General features: G+C 37.3%; 1 protein-coding gene across 6 annotated transcripts in view; it reads right to left on the reverse strand.

Moving 5' to 3' along the window:
- DDX60 (DExD/H-box helicase 60) overlaps nt 1-15904 on the reverse strand; it is a 106925-nt gene extending 91021 nt beyond the window's left edge. For 3 of the 6 annotated variants that reach the window (XR_013555104.2, XR_013555105.2, XM_078445628.2), the window contains exons 1-7: nt 15746-15904; nt 8310-8419; nt 8108-8177; nt 7011-7200; nt 5604-5945; nt 3481-3597; nt 1030-1191 (exon numbers count right to left, since the gene is read on the reverse strand). Coding sequence is in view for 4 of the 6 variants with exons in the window: in XM_078445628.2 (XP_078301754.1) it covers nt 1030-1191; nt 3481-3597; nt 5604-5945; nt 7011-7200; nt 8108-8177; nt 8310-8313 (885 nt within the window). In the remaining 2 variants the exon portion in view is untranslated. Of the gene's footprint in view, nt 1-1029; nt 1192-3480; nt 3598-5603; nt 5946-7010; nt 7201-8107; nt 8178-8309; nt 8420-9267; nt 9390-15745 lie in introns of all 6 variants that reach the window. The other 3 variants (XM_078445626.2, XM_078445625.2, XM_078445627.2) reach the window with 3 other exon arrangements.
- Nucleotides 15905-16887: the final 983 nt, after the last annotated feature.

Raw genomic sequence — 16887 nt, forward strand, 5'->3', positions numbered from 1 at the left:
TTCTTTAATAAAAACTTTCAAGCAAGAATGCCCCCGCAGTCAGGTTGTATATAAAATAATGTGTGTACACACATGTGTGTGTACATGTGCATATGTACACATATATATAAGGAGGACTATTTACTGGAGAGCAAATCCATACTGGCCAGCAGATTCTTAAGGGACTCTATCAACCATAAAGAAGTTTAACACCTTCGGTGGGGGGGGGGAGGGGGCGCACCTGGGTGGCTCAGTCCATTAAGCCTCCAACTTCGGCTCAGGTCATGATCTCACAGTTAGTGAGTTTGAGCCCCTCATTGGGCTCTATGCTGACAGCTCAGAGCGTGGAGCCTGCTTCAGATTCTGTGTCTCCCTCTCTGTCTATCCCCCACTTGCACCCTCTCTCTCTCTCCCTCTCTCTCTCTCTCAAAAGTAAACATTAAAAAAAACAGTTTTTAATAAATTAAAGTAAAATCTTAAAAAAGTTTAAGACCTTTAGTACTTCTCTAGCAAGGACGGCACTAAGACACTACAATGAGAATGTTCTTTCTAAAGACAGTTTGGTATTATGGAATTTGAACAAAACAGACATGGGTTCAATTCACTCTGCTATTTAATTGAGGAATGTTTCCTGGACTATCTGAACCTCAGGCGTTCCCATATGTGAAGTGGGAATAACAATACCTCCCTTAAAATGCAGTTGTGAGTATATAAAGGCACAAGGCATAGAGCCCAGAACATGATAATGTAAGCTCTCACCATGTGCTAATTTCCTTTCTTATTCCTCCTTCTTCTGGATGATTGGACAAATGTGACTTAAATGGGTACTAAGAAGTACAAAAATCTGTATAGTAAAACACTAGATCATATAACAATATAATAGATATTTCCTGTAAAGAAATTCCAGTTTTTCCCTCTTGGGGGGAAATTTATATGAATAAACTAGGGAAATACATAAAATACCAAAAGGAAGAAAAGGCAGATAGATCTCAATAAAATTTCAAAAGTGGACAGCAATGACGTTTCACAGGAAAGTTATAATAATCACACCTCTTGGATGTCAGTGTTCTGATCGAAGATAGTCTTGTTCCTGTTTTCTAAAAAGTGATGGTACATTCTCAAAGACAACGAGCATGAAGTAACGCAAAGAACACGCCGAATGTCAGATCCTTCTGGCCAGAGTTGCTTAAGCAGAGAAATAGTTTCACATGCCTGTCACAGAAGAAAACTGTAAACATCATGACATCTAAAAAAAATTTTTATTCAAGTGATCTTACCAGAAAAAATCATACAAAGATAGATATAGGGATTACATAAAACTATAAATATTTGTTAAAAACAATAAATAAAATTTTAAGATGAGAGTGCTCGTATCTGTAATATACAGAGAAGTATTAAAAACTGAAAGACAAAAAAAAAGTGATATAATCCTTTTAGAAAGACAATTGATAAGACCTAAGTAAGCAACATATACACTTACCTTTTGACACATCAATTCCATTTTTAAAATCTACTCTGAAGGTATACCTCTAATAATACAAAATTGCACATACATATCATTAGTCATTACAGCATTTATATTTGTATAAATATAAATTTAAATATATAAAACATATTTAAATATAAATAAATATAAATTCCAGAGTAGGAAATTGGTTAAATAAATTACAGTATATCCACACAAGGGAGTGTTATGCAGCTATATAACATAATGAGACAGATTTTTAAAATCCCTTTAAAATGATTTCTAGAACATGCTAAATCTGAAAAGAAAGTCACTAAAGAATATCTACATTATGTGATCCTTTATTTAAGAAAGAAGAGGATATAAGAAAATACACACGTCTGTTTTGTGCAAAAATTAATTATTTAATTAATTAATTTTTAAAAGGAAAGAAAAGAAAGAACACCAGAAGGATAAACCTGAAACTAAAGAGACAAATTACCTACAGAAGTATTTGGGAGTGTGGTGAACAGTAGAAAATGGGATCAGAGTAGCAGGGATAAGAGTAAAGTGTCACTTTTTAGAGTATATCCTTTTGTATATCTCTGATTCTTAGAATCATAAGTATATTTCATATACCTTTCACATACCCTCCAAAATAAACAGGTTAATTTTTAAAAATCTGGATATGGTTGGAGTACCTGGGTGGCTCAGTTGGTTGAGTGTCCAACTTCGGCTCAGGTCATGATCTCACAGTTTGTGAGTTCAAGCCCCGCGTCTGGCTCTGTGCTGACAGCTCAGAGCCTGGAGCCTGCTTCGGATTCTGTGTCTCCCTCTCTCTCTCTGCCCCTCCCCTGCTTGTGCTCTCTCTCTCTCCAAAATAAATAAACATTAATTTTCTTTTTACTTTAAAGATCTGAATATGGGTGGGAGGGACCCAAAATGAAATACAAATATTAACCAACAAACCTACCTGTATTAATAATGAATAACATAACCAAACTGAATGGGGTGAGCAAGAAAAGAACTAACCTAAAAAACTTTGGAAAGCAGTATTTTAACATATTCTATGACTAAGGCTAAAAAGAACTGCACATAAATCCCGTAATCCACCTAGTGAATATGTTTCTCACAAGATGTGGTTAGCAATTCTAAAACTATATGTATATATTAGAATTGATGAAAAATAAGTAAATATATTGTATGTAATGAGAGAGCTGAATTTCTCACAGTTGGAGAAAGAAATTACAAATAAAGAAATGGGAGGGGTAAAATGAAGGATGTGAAGTTGAACTGGAGTAAAAGTCATTGGTGTGAAAGCATGATATTTAAGATAGATGATAGATACATAGATACATAGATAGATTTAAAAAAATAGACAGATGTGTATGCATGGCTTAGCATATATACATATATTTCCTAGCTGTTTCTGCTGAAAAGTCCTTATAGTAATGACATCCCAGTGGAAATGAACAAACATTAATTCCCAGATCTTGGCTTCTAAATTCTACTTTCCAATAAAAGCAACCAGAACTGCTTAGAGAAGTAGTTGATTTCAAGGCTGGGATAGAAAAAATACAAGATAAGAATGGTACATCTTATGGTTTCAAAAAGTGTAAAACAGTGCTCAGAAAGACCAGGCTTGATGAGTTTGAAGATAAATATACATCCATGTAGCCATCACCACCATGTATATCATCATCAAGGTCATGAAAGACATCAAGGTCATGAAAGATAAGGAAACACTGAGAAACTACTACAGACTGGAGGAGACTAGATAGAAATAACTAAATGGATGTGGAACCCTAGACAGAATCTTGGAACAGAAAAAGGACATTCATGGAAAAGTAAGTGAACCTCAAATAATGTCTGCAGCTTAGTTAATAGTATTATACTGATGTTAATTTCCTGGTTTTGAAAAATGCACCATGGTTACATAAGATGCTAACATTAGGGAAAGCTGAGTGAGAAGTCTATGGGAACTCAGAACTATTTTTGCAACTTTTTTTATAACTAAAAAATTAGTTCAAATACAAAGTTTTTAAAAGTTTCAGTACCTCGTCCATCATATTTTTCCATTTTAAATTTCCAAAAAGAGATTCTAGTGCTAAAATTCTACATTCTTGCAATTGTTTAATCAGGATTTTATAAGCATTCTCAATCTTCTTTTTATTCTGTAAAAGAAAAGCAAGTCACATAAATTGTCATAAATAAAATATCTAATCACTTTCCAACTACAGAAAATCATATATTGAAGATATAATTGTGAAAATATATTTCCAAGTTAAAAAAATTACACTAATGTAATTACAGATCATCAACAATACTTTTAAAGTCTGTCAAGCAGCACTATGTTGTCTTTGCTGAATTAATTTTTGTCTGGGAACTTAGTGCATTTTATTTTTTAAAAAACTTTGTAAAAAGTATAATGAGCATAACAGAAAATTCATGTAAAGGGGAAAATTCAATGGCTTTTGGTAAAGATACAGAGTTGTGTAACCATCACCATAATCTAATTTTAGAACATTTCCAACATCTCAAAAAAAAAAAAAGTGCACCCATTTAATACATTATATTTTATTGTGAAAAATTTCAAACATACATGTAAATAAGCAATAGCATAATCTCCCCTCAGGTACCTATCATCCAGCCATTATCATCATACACTGTTTTTATTATTTATATTTTAGTTAGTTAATATACAGTGTAATACTGGCTTCAGAATTCAGTGATTCATCACTTATTACACTGAATTTTTATTTGCATTTCATATAGTCCTCAAATAGATAAGTGAAACAACCTCTTTAAAATGAGTACTCACTAACCTAGGAAACATATTATTATACTAGAAATAAAACCTAAAATTTAAAAAAAATCTTCTTTTTCAATTATTTTAATGTTTATTTATTTTTGAGAGAGAGAGAGAGACAGAGTGCGAGCAGGGGAGGGACAGAGAGAAGGAGACACAGAATCCGAAGTAGGCTCCAGGCTCTGAGCTATCAGCACAGAGCTCGGCGGGGCTCAAACTCATGAGTTTTGAGATCATGACCTGAACTGAAGTCAGTCACCCAACTGCTAAGCCAGCCAGGGACCTTTAAAAAAATCTTCTTAAGGACGGACTAGGAAGGATGTTTGTAGAGCACTCTTCAAGCTCAGATTCAGAAACTGTTTTCACAGAATGAAATGAGATCAATTGATTACAGTTCCTCTTCCCAATATAAAAATCAACTCCAGGGCTGATCCTACCCACAGCAGGCAACTAGAGTTGGAAATAGTTTAATGACTGGGATTCTAACTATAGCAAAACAAACTATCTTATCAGATTTCATGACAACCATCTGGAGGTTTCCAAATACCAAAAGGAGTATGACAGTATTCCCAAAGAGTAAAAAATGTTAATTGACTCACAAATTATTTTGATGAAATACAGAATTAATATCTCCGTATGAGGATTCACTATAAGTAGTGAAAATTAACCAGAAACTAGATTCATTTATAAAATTAGTAAGTATTTTTAACTCCCTAAATTTCAATGTAGTAATTGTCAAATATACCAATGCAGCAAAATAATAAGATCGAGCAAAGGATTAAAATCTAAATACTCTGAAAATTCTATTAATGCCTTAATATTATGAAATAAGCATTTTGTTTATTTCCCATCCTCATCACCCTTCTCCATTGTTTTCTCATTAAAACTACCGTATTAACAAGGATTTCACCAGTATGTCTTAGCAACAGAGGCATGAGTTTTTACCTCCAAATGAGCGCATTTCTGACCTTCATTAACTTGGAGGCAGTATACCACACAGTAGTTATGCACATAAGGGCTAAAGTCAGACTGCTCCTTTTCAAACCATGCTTTATTATTCATTTACTATTGATAATGAGCAAATTACTTACTCAAGTATCTATTTCCTCATCTGCAAGACACAGATGATACTTACACCTAACTAAAGGGCTGTTGACAAGATTTAAAAAATGACTCATGAGAAGTACCAATCGTTGTTATTACAAGTTCTGAACATATGATTGCATTTGTATTATCATTATTGTTAATTTTCTATACCTCTCTGTGAAAGCTATGATAATTTCCATAGAAGTGGTAGAAATAAAAGTAAGTCAAGTAACTTGGAAAATTCTGTAAAAGTCTAAAAGAAATTTATATTTAGATATCAATTACCTCCTTGAAAAAAGTTTGGTTCGTGTACATGCTTGGCATAAGGTACGCATAAAGTCGAAGAATATTGGATGTTTGCCCTGAGGAAAGCACAACATTGACCTTGATTGCCCAAGACTGAATAATTAAAAAGTTGAAAAGGTGCGTTTGCAGATGGTTCAGGCCTTCATCTGCAACCATCAGGTAATATGGGTAACTGTCTTCTATGAAACTTTTCCATCCTTGTGATAAGCATCCAGAAAATTCTGTTTGAACATCAATGGTGGTATTATGCTGAAGATGAAGAATGAAAGCAGTTCTCAAAGGAAGAAGTTCAGGGAAGCTGAAATATGCGTACTCAGCATCCTGTAAGAATGGGATAAAGTATATTTTTTTTGAAATTACCATTTAGTTGGTTTACACGTATCATTAAAGTCATTAGAAGAAAAGGTTCCGATACAGTTTTGTTCTGCTTTATAGTCAGACCTTGACTGTCCTTTCACAAATACATGCCATAAATCACAGTTTGGATTTAAATACAGGCGTCCCCATTAAGCAAGCACATAATGCTCAGGGTTTATCATACTTTCCCTTCGTAGTCTAATTCTTTTCCTCTCCAATTTCACTTCAAAAAGAAAAAGGAGAGAAAAAATATGCAAAAGCAAATGGCGGATATAAATTATCCAGAACAGGAAGCTGAGGTGAACCACTTGGAGAGGACGATCCCAATTTAGTGTGATTGTCCTGAAGCAGCAGAGGTTTTTCTCAACAGATCAAAATTAGTGCAGTAAACTGGACTGGAAACATTAGGTTAGAATACCGGCTCTGTATTCAAAACATCGCTTGCAAGAAGTCAGCAATGTTTAAAAATCTAACAATAGTGTTGACTGCAAAATGACTGAACAGACACATTCCAAAACCCTTAAGGGTAATACCTTGGTTACCTTCAGGGATAAGATAAGGAAAGGGTGGTAGTGGTTATACCTCTGTATTTGATACTGTTAATATTTTATTAATTATATTCATAATCAGAAAAGGAAGAGCAAATACCTTCCCTCAGAGGTATTTACCATGGAACAAAGAATAAATGAAGTAGTATCAATGAGTTTGACATTTTTCCAGGCTCAAAGAAACTGACTACAGAGTTCTAAAAACAGAAGCGCTTCTCCGAGTTGGAAAAGTTGAATCCAACTGAGCTTCTGTAGAGACTGCTCATCCTCCTTCATGAGCGTGTGTGTCTTTATATAAAGTTTAATTGCTGCAAATAAAATATAATCTTAAACGTGGTAATTTCTGAATACAGGGACTATGGGTATTTTTTCTGTTCTTCCCTTTAAACTATGAATTCTTATAGATGTATTTAACGTGTTAATAAGAAAAAAATATAAAATAGTAAGGAATTTTAGGTTTAGGTCTTAAATCACATGTTACCTTGAAGAAAACTATGGCAAATTGTCCTCCTTTACTGATAAGATCCATAAGATAGCATTCAATTACATAAAAGAAGTGGAGCTGCTGCCCCTGCTTTAATGATTTCTCACATATGCATGTAGCAAGTAATGAATCGCCATCAATCAGAAAAAATTCAGATTCAACAAAATCATTGAATAAACTGGAATGTCTAAAATGAAAACAGTTAAAACAAAAATTACATATTGATTAAATAAGGCCCCCAAAGACAGTAGCATTGTCATTATTCGCCCATTATCACTATCATCAGTAGGTGAATTTGCCAAGTAATTATTTTATGTCCGTCTCTACGCTAAGACTTTTCAAATATGTCCATATGTATGACTATCCCTCATAGGAAGAAGGTGGGATCATTCCCATCCTGTAGATATAGAAAAAGAGGCTCAAAGAGACAGAGCAAATTATGTAAAACCACATGGCAGAATCTGGATTGGAATCAGGAATTTAACACCTCTATTCTGAATATAGACCTGTGTTAAATTTCCTTCCTGTTTAATCAATACTATTTCTTTATACAACAACAGGTTCATTGATAGCTGTGTACAAACAATGCAAGAGAAAACTGTTTCCATTCACTATCAAACAGCTCTCAAAGTTCTATGTTAAACAATCATATATGTATTTATATATGCATGTGCATATATAATTGTATATATAATATACCATAATATATATACTGAGATAGATACACATTACTTTCATGTCAAATAGATATACAGGAAATATGGTATCCAAATGTACACCTCTTTTTTAATTTATTTATTTAAATTCAAGTTAACATACAGTGTAGTATTGGTTTCAGAAGTAGAACCCCGTGATTCATCTCTTACACAGGACACCTGGTGCTCCTAAAAGTGCCCTCCTTCATGCCCATTAATGCCTTAATCCCTCCATTTAGCCCATCCCCCCACCAGCAACCCTCAGTTTGTTCTCTGTATTTAAGAATCTCTTGTCATTTGCCTCCCTGTCCCTTTTTATCTTATTTTTCTCTCCCTTCCCCTATGTTCATGTTTTGTGTCTTAAACTCCACATGGTGAAATCTTTATTACAATACTCACTTGGCTTTTGGCAATGCACTCATAATTAACTGTGACATTTTTTCTAAAAACATCATGTGTTCTTCTAAACCTAAAAAATAAATTATTTACTTATTATTTGAAAAAGAAGAAATAACAATAAAGTTATTTTAATTCTATTAAATCCATGTAGCTTAAAGAATCATTATTTTGTAATTTATAAATATTTTAAATTGAAAATTACCCATTCTTGCCGCTCTCTGGACCTCGAACCTCAACTGGAAAACATTAAATATAGCAAATTTCCTCTACTTTGGTACCTCTAAGTGGCAGTTATTAATGAAAATGACAGACCTACAAAGAAAGAAGAAAAATTAGAAATTCATTTATTCCATCAAGAAATAGTATTAAATGACTACTGTGTGTTAAGCAAAACATCAGGCAATGGGGATATATGAACAAAGGGCAACATGCTGTTAGTTCTCACGGAGCTTAAAATCCATCAGGAAAGACAAATATTAATCAGATAATCATATGGACAATGGAAAATTTAAACTGTGACAAAGAGGATAAAGGAAGCATCCCTAATGAAGTAATGCTTGAGTTGATTTCTGAAGGATGAAACAAAATTTAATTAAATACAGGGATGGGGGGAGTAGCATTCCAGGCAGAAAAGACCGTGTACAAAAAATACCAGAAAATACCATGTACAAAAGTCTTGTGTGATGAATGAGTGTGGGTGGTTCTAGATCCAGAACAGAAGTCAACAAGGTTGGAATGCAGAGAGTGAGGGAAGAGTTAGCTGTACTAGAGGGTTACAGAAATGTAAGAGCAGGCAGAGCCTTTGAGGGCATGTTTTCATCCTAAAATCCACTGACGGACTTTAAGCACGTAGTGTTATGAGCGGCTTTACATTTTGAAAGATTACTCTGGCTGCAGTAGAGAGAATAGATAAGATGGGATCAAAGTTCCTGTTAGTAAAGCAGAGAGAAAACCACAGTTCAGAAGGGTAATGAGAGTAGTTTGATGTAATACAGTTTGATGGTAGTTTGGGGCCCCTATGGATATTAAATATTTGAAAGGTTAGTTTAACATAATTTTGTAATTATGTATTACATAATTTTGTATTATGTATTATGGATCTGATACGGATGGAGAAGAGGGAAGAGTGAAGGTTGTCAAGGATGATTTTAAGATTCTACCTGATGCAACAGGATGGAGGACGAGGCCATTCCCTGGGCAGGAAACCTTGGAACAAGCCTACATTTCAGGGAAGGATCATGAGTTCATTTGTGGTCACTCTGAGTTTGACTTGAGTTCAAGACTGTAGGACATGTCACGTGAGTAATTAAATATGTAGGTCTAGAGGTCAAACCCAAGGTCTGGGCTAGACCTGAATATGTGAGTAACTTGAATATTATTGTAAATAAGGCCACTGAGGTAGAAGAACTTGCTTGGATAGACAGACACAGTATCATGAAAGAAGAAGAAAGGACTGAAAATACAGTTTTGCAGATCACTAATATTTAATAAATGCCAACAGAGAAGAGGAAGAGTCTGCAAAGGTAATTGAGAAAGAACTGTCAAAGAGGCAGAAGAAAATGCACTTGAGCATTCTGTTACAAAAAACAAATATTGAGACATTCTTCACATATGCCATATAGTGTGTTAGGGCAGTGGAACTTGATATAGATGATAGACAGATAATAGATAGATTAGATAGATGGATAGATAGATAGATATTCATATTATATGACATTAAAGAACATATAATGATGAGGCACACATTGATATTAAATATTAGGGGCGCCTGGGTGGTTTAGTCAGTTGAGTGTCCAGCTTCGGCTCAGGTCATGATCTCGCTGTTCCCGAGTTAGAGCCCTGCGTCGGGCTCTGTGCTGACAGCTCAGAGCCTGGAGCCTGCTTTGGATTCTATGTCTCCCTCTCTCTCTGCCCCTCCCCAGCTCGTGCTCTGTCTCTCTCTGTCTCTCAAAAATAAATAAACATAATAAATATTAAAATAACAATGCACGGAGGTTCATGACTGCAAAAAATGAGTAAACTTGAAGAAAAAAGAAATTACTGTGGCTGGAATGGAATGTTTAAGAAACACTTAATGGAGACAGGCAAAAGCATGGTCTCTCGCTTACCTAGTTATTCCCCCTTTTATCAGATCTAAAGAGCATCTACTCCTCACCAAGCATTGCACTTGCTGCCACATATACAAATATGCATAAAACATGGTCCTCTCCCCTCACAATCTGGTAAGGGTTTAAAGAGAATTAAATCAAAAAGTGTAACATGCTTAGTGACCTAGCAGAAATGGTACAGAAAGCCATTAGAGAATTGAAAGAGTTCTTCAATCAACTGGAGTAGTCAGTCTCTTGTGTTCTGAGGTTTTGAGGACACATTTAAAATATGAGAAAGAATTATGGAAGCATCTTAGAGAAGGTAAGAGATACAGAGGATCACATTTCAAAGAGCAAAACAATACTGGTTTAATGCACAGAGATGTGAAACCACACGACAAGTTTGATTCCACAGGTTGTTCCACATGGCATAAAACAGAATGATTGATTGGAAATGAAATAGGAAAAGTAGCTATAGCTCACATTATAAGGGGCTTTTGCCCAGGGAAGAATTTTAGAGAATTTCCCCAAAACTCTCTGCCATCCAATTCATACAATTCCCAACCTTACTAACTGCACATTAGCCATACTGTCTTACTTCAGTTCTCCAAATTGTACCAAGTTCAAATATAAAAGATGATTCCATGAGAACTGAGTGAATGGGAGAAAATTAACCCCAAGTATCTTTCAGAAGGGATAGATCCAGAAAAGGTAGGGTCAGATTGAATGAAATAAGGTAATTCATAGGTTCCCGGATGTTCTTAATGTCTCAAGAATTTTTCTCATGGTACTCCTAGGACAAAGTAAATACCTAACAGTTTATTTATTAAGGAGTTAGCTCCAAACAAATTAATAAGTCCTAACATAATCATTTGAAAATAAAATACTCATAAACAGAAAGAAATAACATCATTTTTAAATTAAATAACAATTACTAATGAGATATATGTGCCTATTGGACACTACAACTTTTCAACAAGAGCCATGGTGGGAGAATAAAACCCTTCTCAATTTGATAATTAAGGGGTTCCATAGTCTGCCTGCCTACCTCCTCTCATATATCATATAGGAAACTTTTCCTATTAAACTTCATCCTGAACTCATGCCAACCTTACACAAAATGTACATAGAATTTGTATCACTATGCCCAGTTCTCTCTCATTTAAGGGAGAGTCATGGTAGGGAAAATAAAGCCTGCTACCCACCACAAAAACCACTGAATAAATGTAGATTTAAAAATCTGAATTATTAGACATGGAGGGTGGTATTAAGAAGAAGCTGGATGAATAAACATGAGTCAAGGCCAGAACAGTCCTTTAAAAAGTTTGAATTAGCATTCTCAATCATCACAATATTATCTAATACAATAATAACAGGCTGCTACAGAAAAAACAAAAGTAAATCCTCAAAAAAATTTATACTTTCAGGAAAAAAGTCACATGCAGAGCAATAAAATGGACATGATGAAATCTCAAGTTACAGATCGGAAATCCAGGAAATTCCTTAGAAGGCATGAGAAAAAAACAAAGAGGGGCACCTGGGTGGCTCAGCCAGTTAAGCGTCTGACTTCAGCTCAGGTCGTGATCTCATGGCTTGTGACTTCAAGCCCCACAAACAGGCTCTGTGCTGACAGCTCAAAGCCTGGAGTCAGCAATAGCACTGCTAGGAATTTACCCAAGGGATACAGGAGTGATGATGCATAGGGGTACTTGTATCCCAATGTTTACAGCAGCACTTTCAACAATAGCCAAATTATGGAAAGAGCCTAAACATCCATCAACTGATGAACAGATAAAGAAGTTGTGGTTTATATACACAATGGAATACTACTTGGCAATGAGAAAGAATGAAATATGGCCTTTTGTAGCAACATGGATGGAAGTGGACAGTGTTATGCTAAGTGAAATAAGTCATACAGGGAGACAGATACTGTATGTTTTCATTCTTATGTGGACCCTGAGAAGCTTAACAGAAGACCATGGGGGAGGAGAAGGGGAAAAAAGAAAGAGAGGAAGGGAGGCAAACCATAGGAGACTCTTAAAAACTGAGAATAAACTGAGGGTTTGGGGAGCCCGGGTGGCTCAGTCGGTTGAGCAACCGGTTTCAGCTCAGGTCATGATCTCGCGGTCTGTGAGTTTGAGCCCCATGTTGGGCTCTGTGCTGACAGCTCAGAGCCTGGAGCCTGCTTCGGATTCTGTGTCCCCCTCTCTCTCTGCCCCTCCCCCACTCCCCTCCCTCATGCTCTGTCTCTTTCTGTCTCAGAAATAAATAAACATTAAAAAAATATATTTAAAAAAATAAACAGGGTTGATGGGGGTGGGAGGGAGGGGAAAGTGGGTGATGGGCATTAAGGAGGGCACCTGTTGGGATGAGCACTGGGTGTTGTGTGGAAACCAATTTGACAATAAATTTCATATTAAATAAATAAATAAGTAAAACATTAAAAACTTAAAAAAAAAAAATAAAGCTTGGAGTCTGCTTCGGATTCTGTGTCTCCCTCTCTCTCTGCTCCTCCCCTGTTCATGCTCTGTCTCTCTCTCTCTCTCTCCTTCAAGAATAAATAAAAACATTAAAAAAAAATTTTTTTAATTGATTAAAATTGTACCTGGCACACAGTTAGAACTGAATAAAATGAGGAGCGTTATTGGATGTTTTGGTAAAAGAAAATATAATGTTTTCAAAGTTCCAAGGAGAAAATATTTTGAACTTATAATTCCGTACCCAGTCATTCAATCCATTAGGAGGGCAGAAAGACAATATTACTAGATATTTAAGAAGTCACCAACCACCTAGCCTGAATGATAATGTTATTTAAAGAGACAGTTCAGAAAATTAGTGGGTAGATATCAGACAGAAGGACAATCAAGAAACAGTATAACTACATATGATGCAGGAAAATTAAAGGAAGCTATAAAGAAAAATAGGATCTATGATACTCTGAATTTGGAAAAGTATCGATTTCAAACATCGGTCTTAATGATAACTACATTTCCAAGTCAACCATATAGATTGCTTCTACAATAAATAACATAATAAATAATTTTGTGACTTGTTTACTTGACTTCCCATTTTTTACTCAACCAGAAACAAATCACAAAAATTAAAGTCATAAACAGGCACCTGGGTGACTGTCGCTTAAGCGGCCAACTCTTGATCTTGGCTCCGGTCAAGTTTGTGGGATAGAGCCCTGGTGGGTCTCTGCACTAACAGCAGGAAGCCTGCTTGGAATTCTCTCTCTCCCTCTCTCTCTGCTCCTTGCCCGCTCTCTCTCTCTCCCTCTCTCTCTCAAAATAAATAAAACATTTTTAAAAATAAAGTCAAAAATATTGTAAACTATGATAAACCATTATAATATAAAAATAATATAATTAACCAAATTGGGAAGTTCAGAAAGGGATGAATAGTGGAAAAAGAAGAGCGTATATTAAGTTCCTCATTTTTCATCGCAGAAAGTCCAGAGAGAGCATCTAAAGATAATATATCAAAAATTAAGGGCTTCTGGAATCAAGAAGTTAAATTGCCTTTCTCATATAAGTACTGAACCACTGTGTTGCCAAATAAATATAAATGGGGAAATTTCATTTATACTTATATTACAACTTCTAATGAATTAATAGATCTTGTTATTTTTAGGTGCTAGAACAACAAAAATACAGGCAAATAGCTACTTCCATGTAGAAGTGCATCATTGTTGAAATATGCCAGCAAAGACGAGCCTGGGTGCCTCAGTCAATTGAGCATCTGACTTCGGCTCAGGTCATGATCTCCTGGTTCACGAGTTTGAGCTCCACATCTGGCTCTGTGCTGACAGCTGAGAGCCTGGAGCCTGCTTTGGATTCTGTGTCTCCCTCTCTCTCTGCCCCTCCCTCACTAGTTCTCTGTCTCTGTCTCTCTCTCTCTCTCTCAGAAATAAACATTAAAAAAAAAAAGAAAAGAAAAAGAAATACTCCACCAAAAATTTTGACCTGAATTTGATCCAAACTCTAGTAGCAACAATTAATTAACGAGACATTTATAAGATAGAAGAACCTGTTAAATGATACCAGGAAGATTAGAATCTCTACAAGGCCAAAAAAAAAAAAAAAAAAAGGAAAGGGAAGGGAAGGGAAGGGAAGGGAAGGGAAGGGAAGGGACTCCAATTTATTAACAAATTACAAGAGGATGAAAGAGACTACAACAAGCCTAAAGACATATTATCCAATCACAGTAGCGCCAAAACCTTATCTGGGTTCTGATTTAAACAATCTTTAAAAGAAAAGAGAGAAGGGATGGGAAAAAAGAGAAATCATAGATTATTAGAGACAGCCCAATTCAGAAAATAAGGCCCAGGGAATGATGGAACCTCTTGATGGAAAGAGTCAATTTCCTGAAACACTGGAGAAAAGCTGACCAGCAATGGACAGAATTCTAGATGCCCTCCAAGACTCCAGCCACCCTGGTGCACTGCCCTGTATAATATCCTCTCCTTGGGTGTGGGCAGGACCGGAAGATTGAATGGGATAGTCTCTCCCATGATTAGGTCACATTACCTAAGACTCCAACATTCCAGGAGACAGATTCTCCTGATAGCTTTGAAGACATAAGCCACAATGCTTTGAGAGGACCACCTGGCCGGGAGCTGAGGGTGGAATCTAAAGGCTGAGAATAACCCACAGCCAAGAGCCAACAAGAAAACAGGGAACCTCACAATCCCACACCTGCAAGGAATTGGATTCTTCCAACAACTGGAAAGAACCTGGACAAGATGGCAGCTCCAGTAGGCACCTTCATTTTAGTCTGGTGAGACGCTGAGTAAAAGCATTCAGTTACTCTGTGTCTAGACTTCTGATTCACGGAAATTTATAAAATACTACATTTTTATTGACTTAACCTCCCAAGTTTGCGGTAATTTGTTATGCAGCAATAGAAAACAAATACATGCCCCTTGACCATTTTTACATTCTTTTAACTGTTATATAAGAAATAAATGATTATTGCATGAAGCCACTGAAATGTAGGGGTAGGTAGGAATCGCCTGTAAGTTATTCGAATGCAGATTCTGATTCTGCAAGTTTGTAGTTGCGCCCCGATTGTGCGTGGGGTGGGGATGCTAGCTGCCTGCCGCTACCGATGTCTAGGTCATATTGGTTATGCTCAGATCTGACCTCCCTTAGTTTCCCTAAGGCCCCAGATCCCAGCATTCTTTCTTTGAAGAGGTCCCCTTAAAAGCCTGAACGCTCGCCCCTCTCCTTCGGATTCCAGACCCCGCGCTCCCCACCTGCGTCCCTTTCCTCTGCCTCTCCCCACGTCTTGCCTCCCGGCGCCAACGGGAGACCCGTCCGCCACCATTTTCTGGGGGCGCAGAGGGGCGCGTCCGGAGCCGCTCCCGGGCCACCTCCCGCCTGGACCAGAGAGCTGGAACCGCGAGCGACATCTCCACTCCGGGTTTCTCCCTGCAGTGACCCCGGTCGCCTCGGAGCCCGCTCCGCACGCCTCCGCCCCCAACCCGGTTCGCTCCCCGGAGCACCTCCCCCTGCTCCCGCCAACCTCCACCCCGGCGTCCGCACCGGACCTGTGGCGTCGGTGGAGCAGCTGCCGGGCACCTGCAGGGAAGGAAGCGACCGACAGGGGCTCAGAGCGCGGAGCCCTGAGTGGCAACTCGAGGGGGCGCCTGAACCTGGGCTTCTGACCTGCGGAGCCGCCTCGGCCAGTCTTTTGTACCCGGAAAGAAGTTTTGGTTTCGTTTCTCACATCGGTCACGTTTGAGTTTCGTTTTCCTTTATCACGAAGTAGGTCCGACGGGTTCCAGAAGAGTGAGTCTGAACATCCTTACCTTCAGTGGGGACCTTAAGACATAGCAGAAACGGTAACCTGGGCTTCGGAATTCGGACAGGAAACAGAGGGGAGTGAGGCCGAGAGATCTGGGACAGCTGGGAGATAAAAATCAAGGAGGGGCAGAGTTTAGAAATAGATCAAGTAGAACACTGTGGAATCTGAAGTTCCACCGTGGGTCTTGCTGCTCCCCTTTGATTCAAAAACAAAAACAGTGGGAAGGAACACCTGAACGTGGAGTTCTAGTAGGAGAAGATAATGATGACTGCTCTGTGCAAACTATATGTGGAGCCAAGAAACACCATTAAAAAATCAAATTGAAAGCGCAGCCGGCTCGCTTTTTACTTCTGCCTTCTTGTTATTTTCACTAAATGTCTGCCCGTCGTGGCAGAAACTATTGTCAATTTGGGTTTTAACCCTAGCCTCTCTTTCCTTGTAGTCTCTTAATGTGCTTAGATTCATGTGCAAATATACTCGAATTCTAGGAAGAGGCAAGTGGAGGTGACAGTGAATTTGGGTAATATTAGCAACAATGGAGAGCCACAGCTGCTTTGTCTGCAAGGCAGGTAAAGAACAGATGGGCAGACACTGTCCCACAGAAAACAGAGCAGTGCGTGACATATTTTCTTGTCATAAATTGAAGAGTCAAGTTGTTAAAGAAAAAGGTAGGGACGGAGAGACTGGACATTGCTCACATCCATCAGGCACCCATTCATTCATTCACTTATCTACAAATTTGTGATGACGAAACTGAGGAAGGAAATTTAAAAATTTGGAACTTGACACATGACTGGCCTAAAGTTCTATTATATTCATATCTGTCTTTCTCTAACATCTCTAATAATGATAATCCTCTCCTTCCTCCTGTCAAGAAGTCAGTGT

Source organism: Panthera onca, chromosome B1, assembly GCF_046562875.1.
Source record: "Panthera onca isolate mPanOnc1 chromosome B1, mPanOnc1 haplotype 2, whole genome shotgun sequence".
In the NCBI taxonomy this organism is placed as follows: Eukaryota; Metazoa; Chordata; class Mammalia; order Carnivora; family Felidae; genus Panthera; species Panthera onca.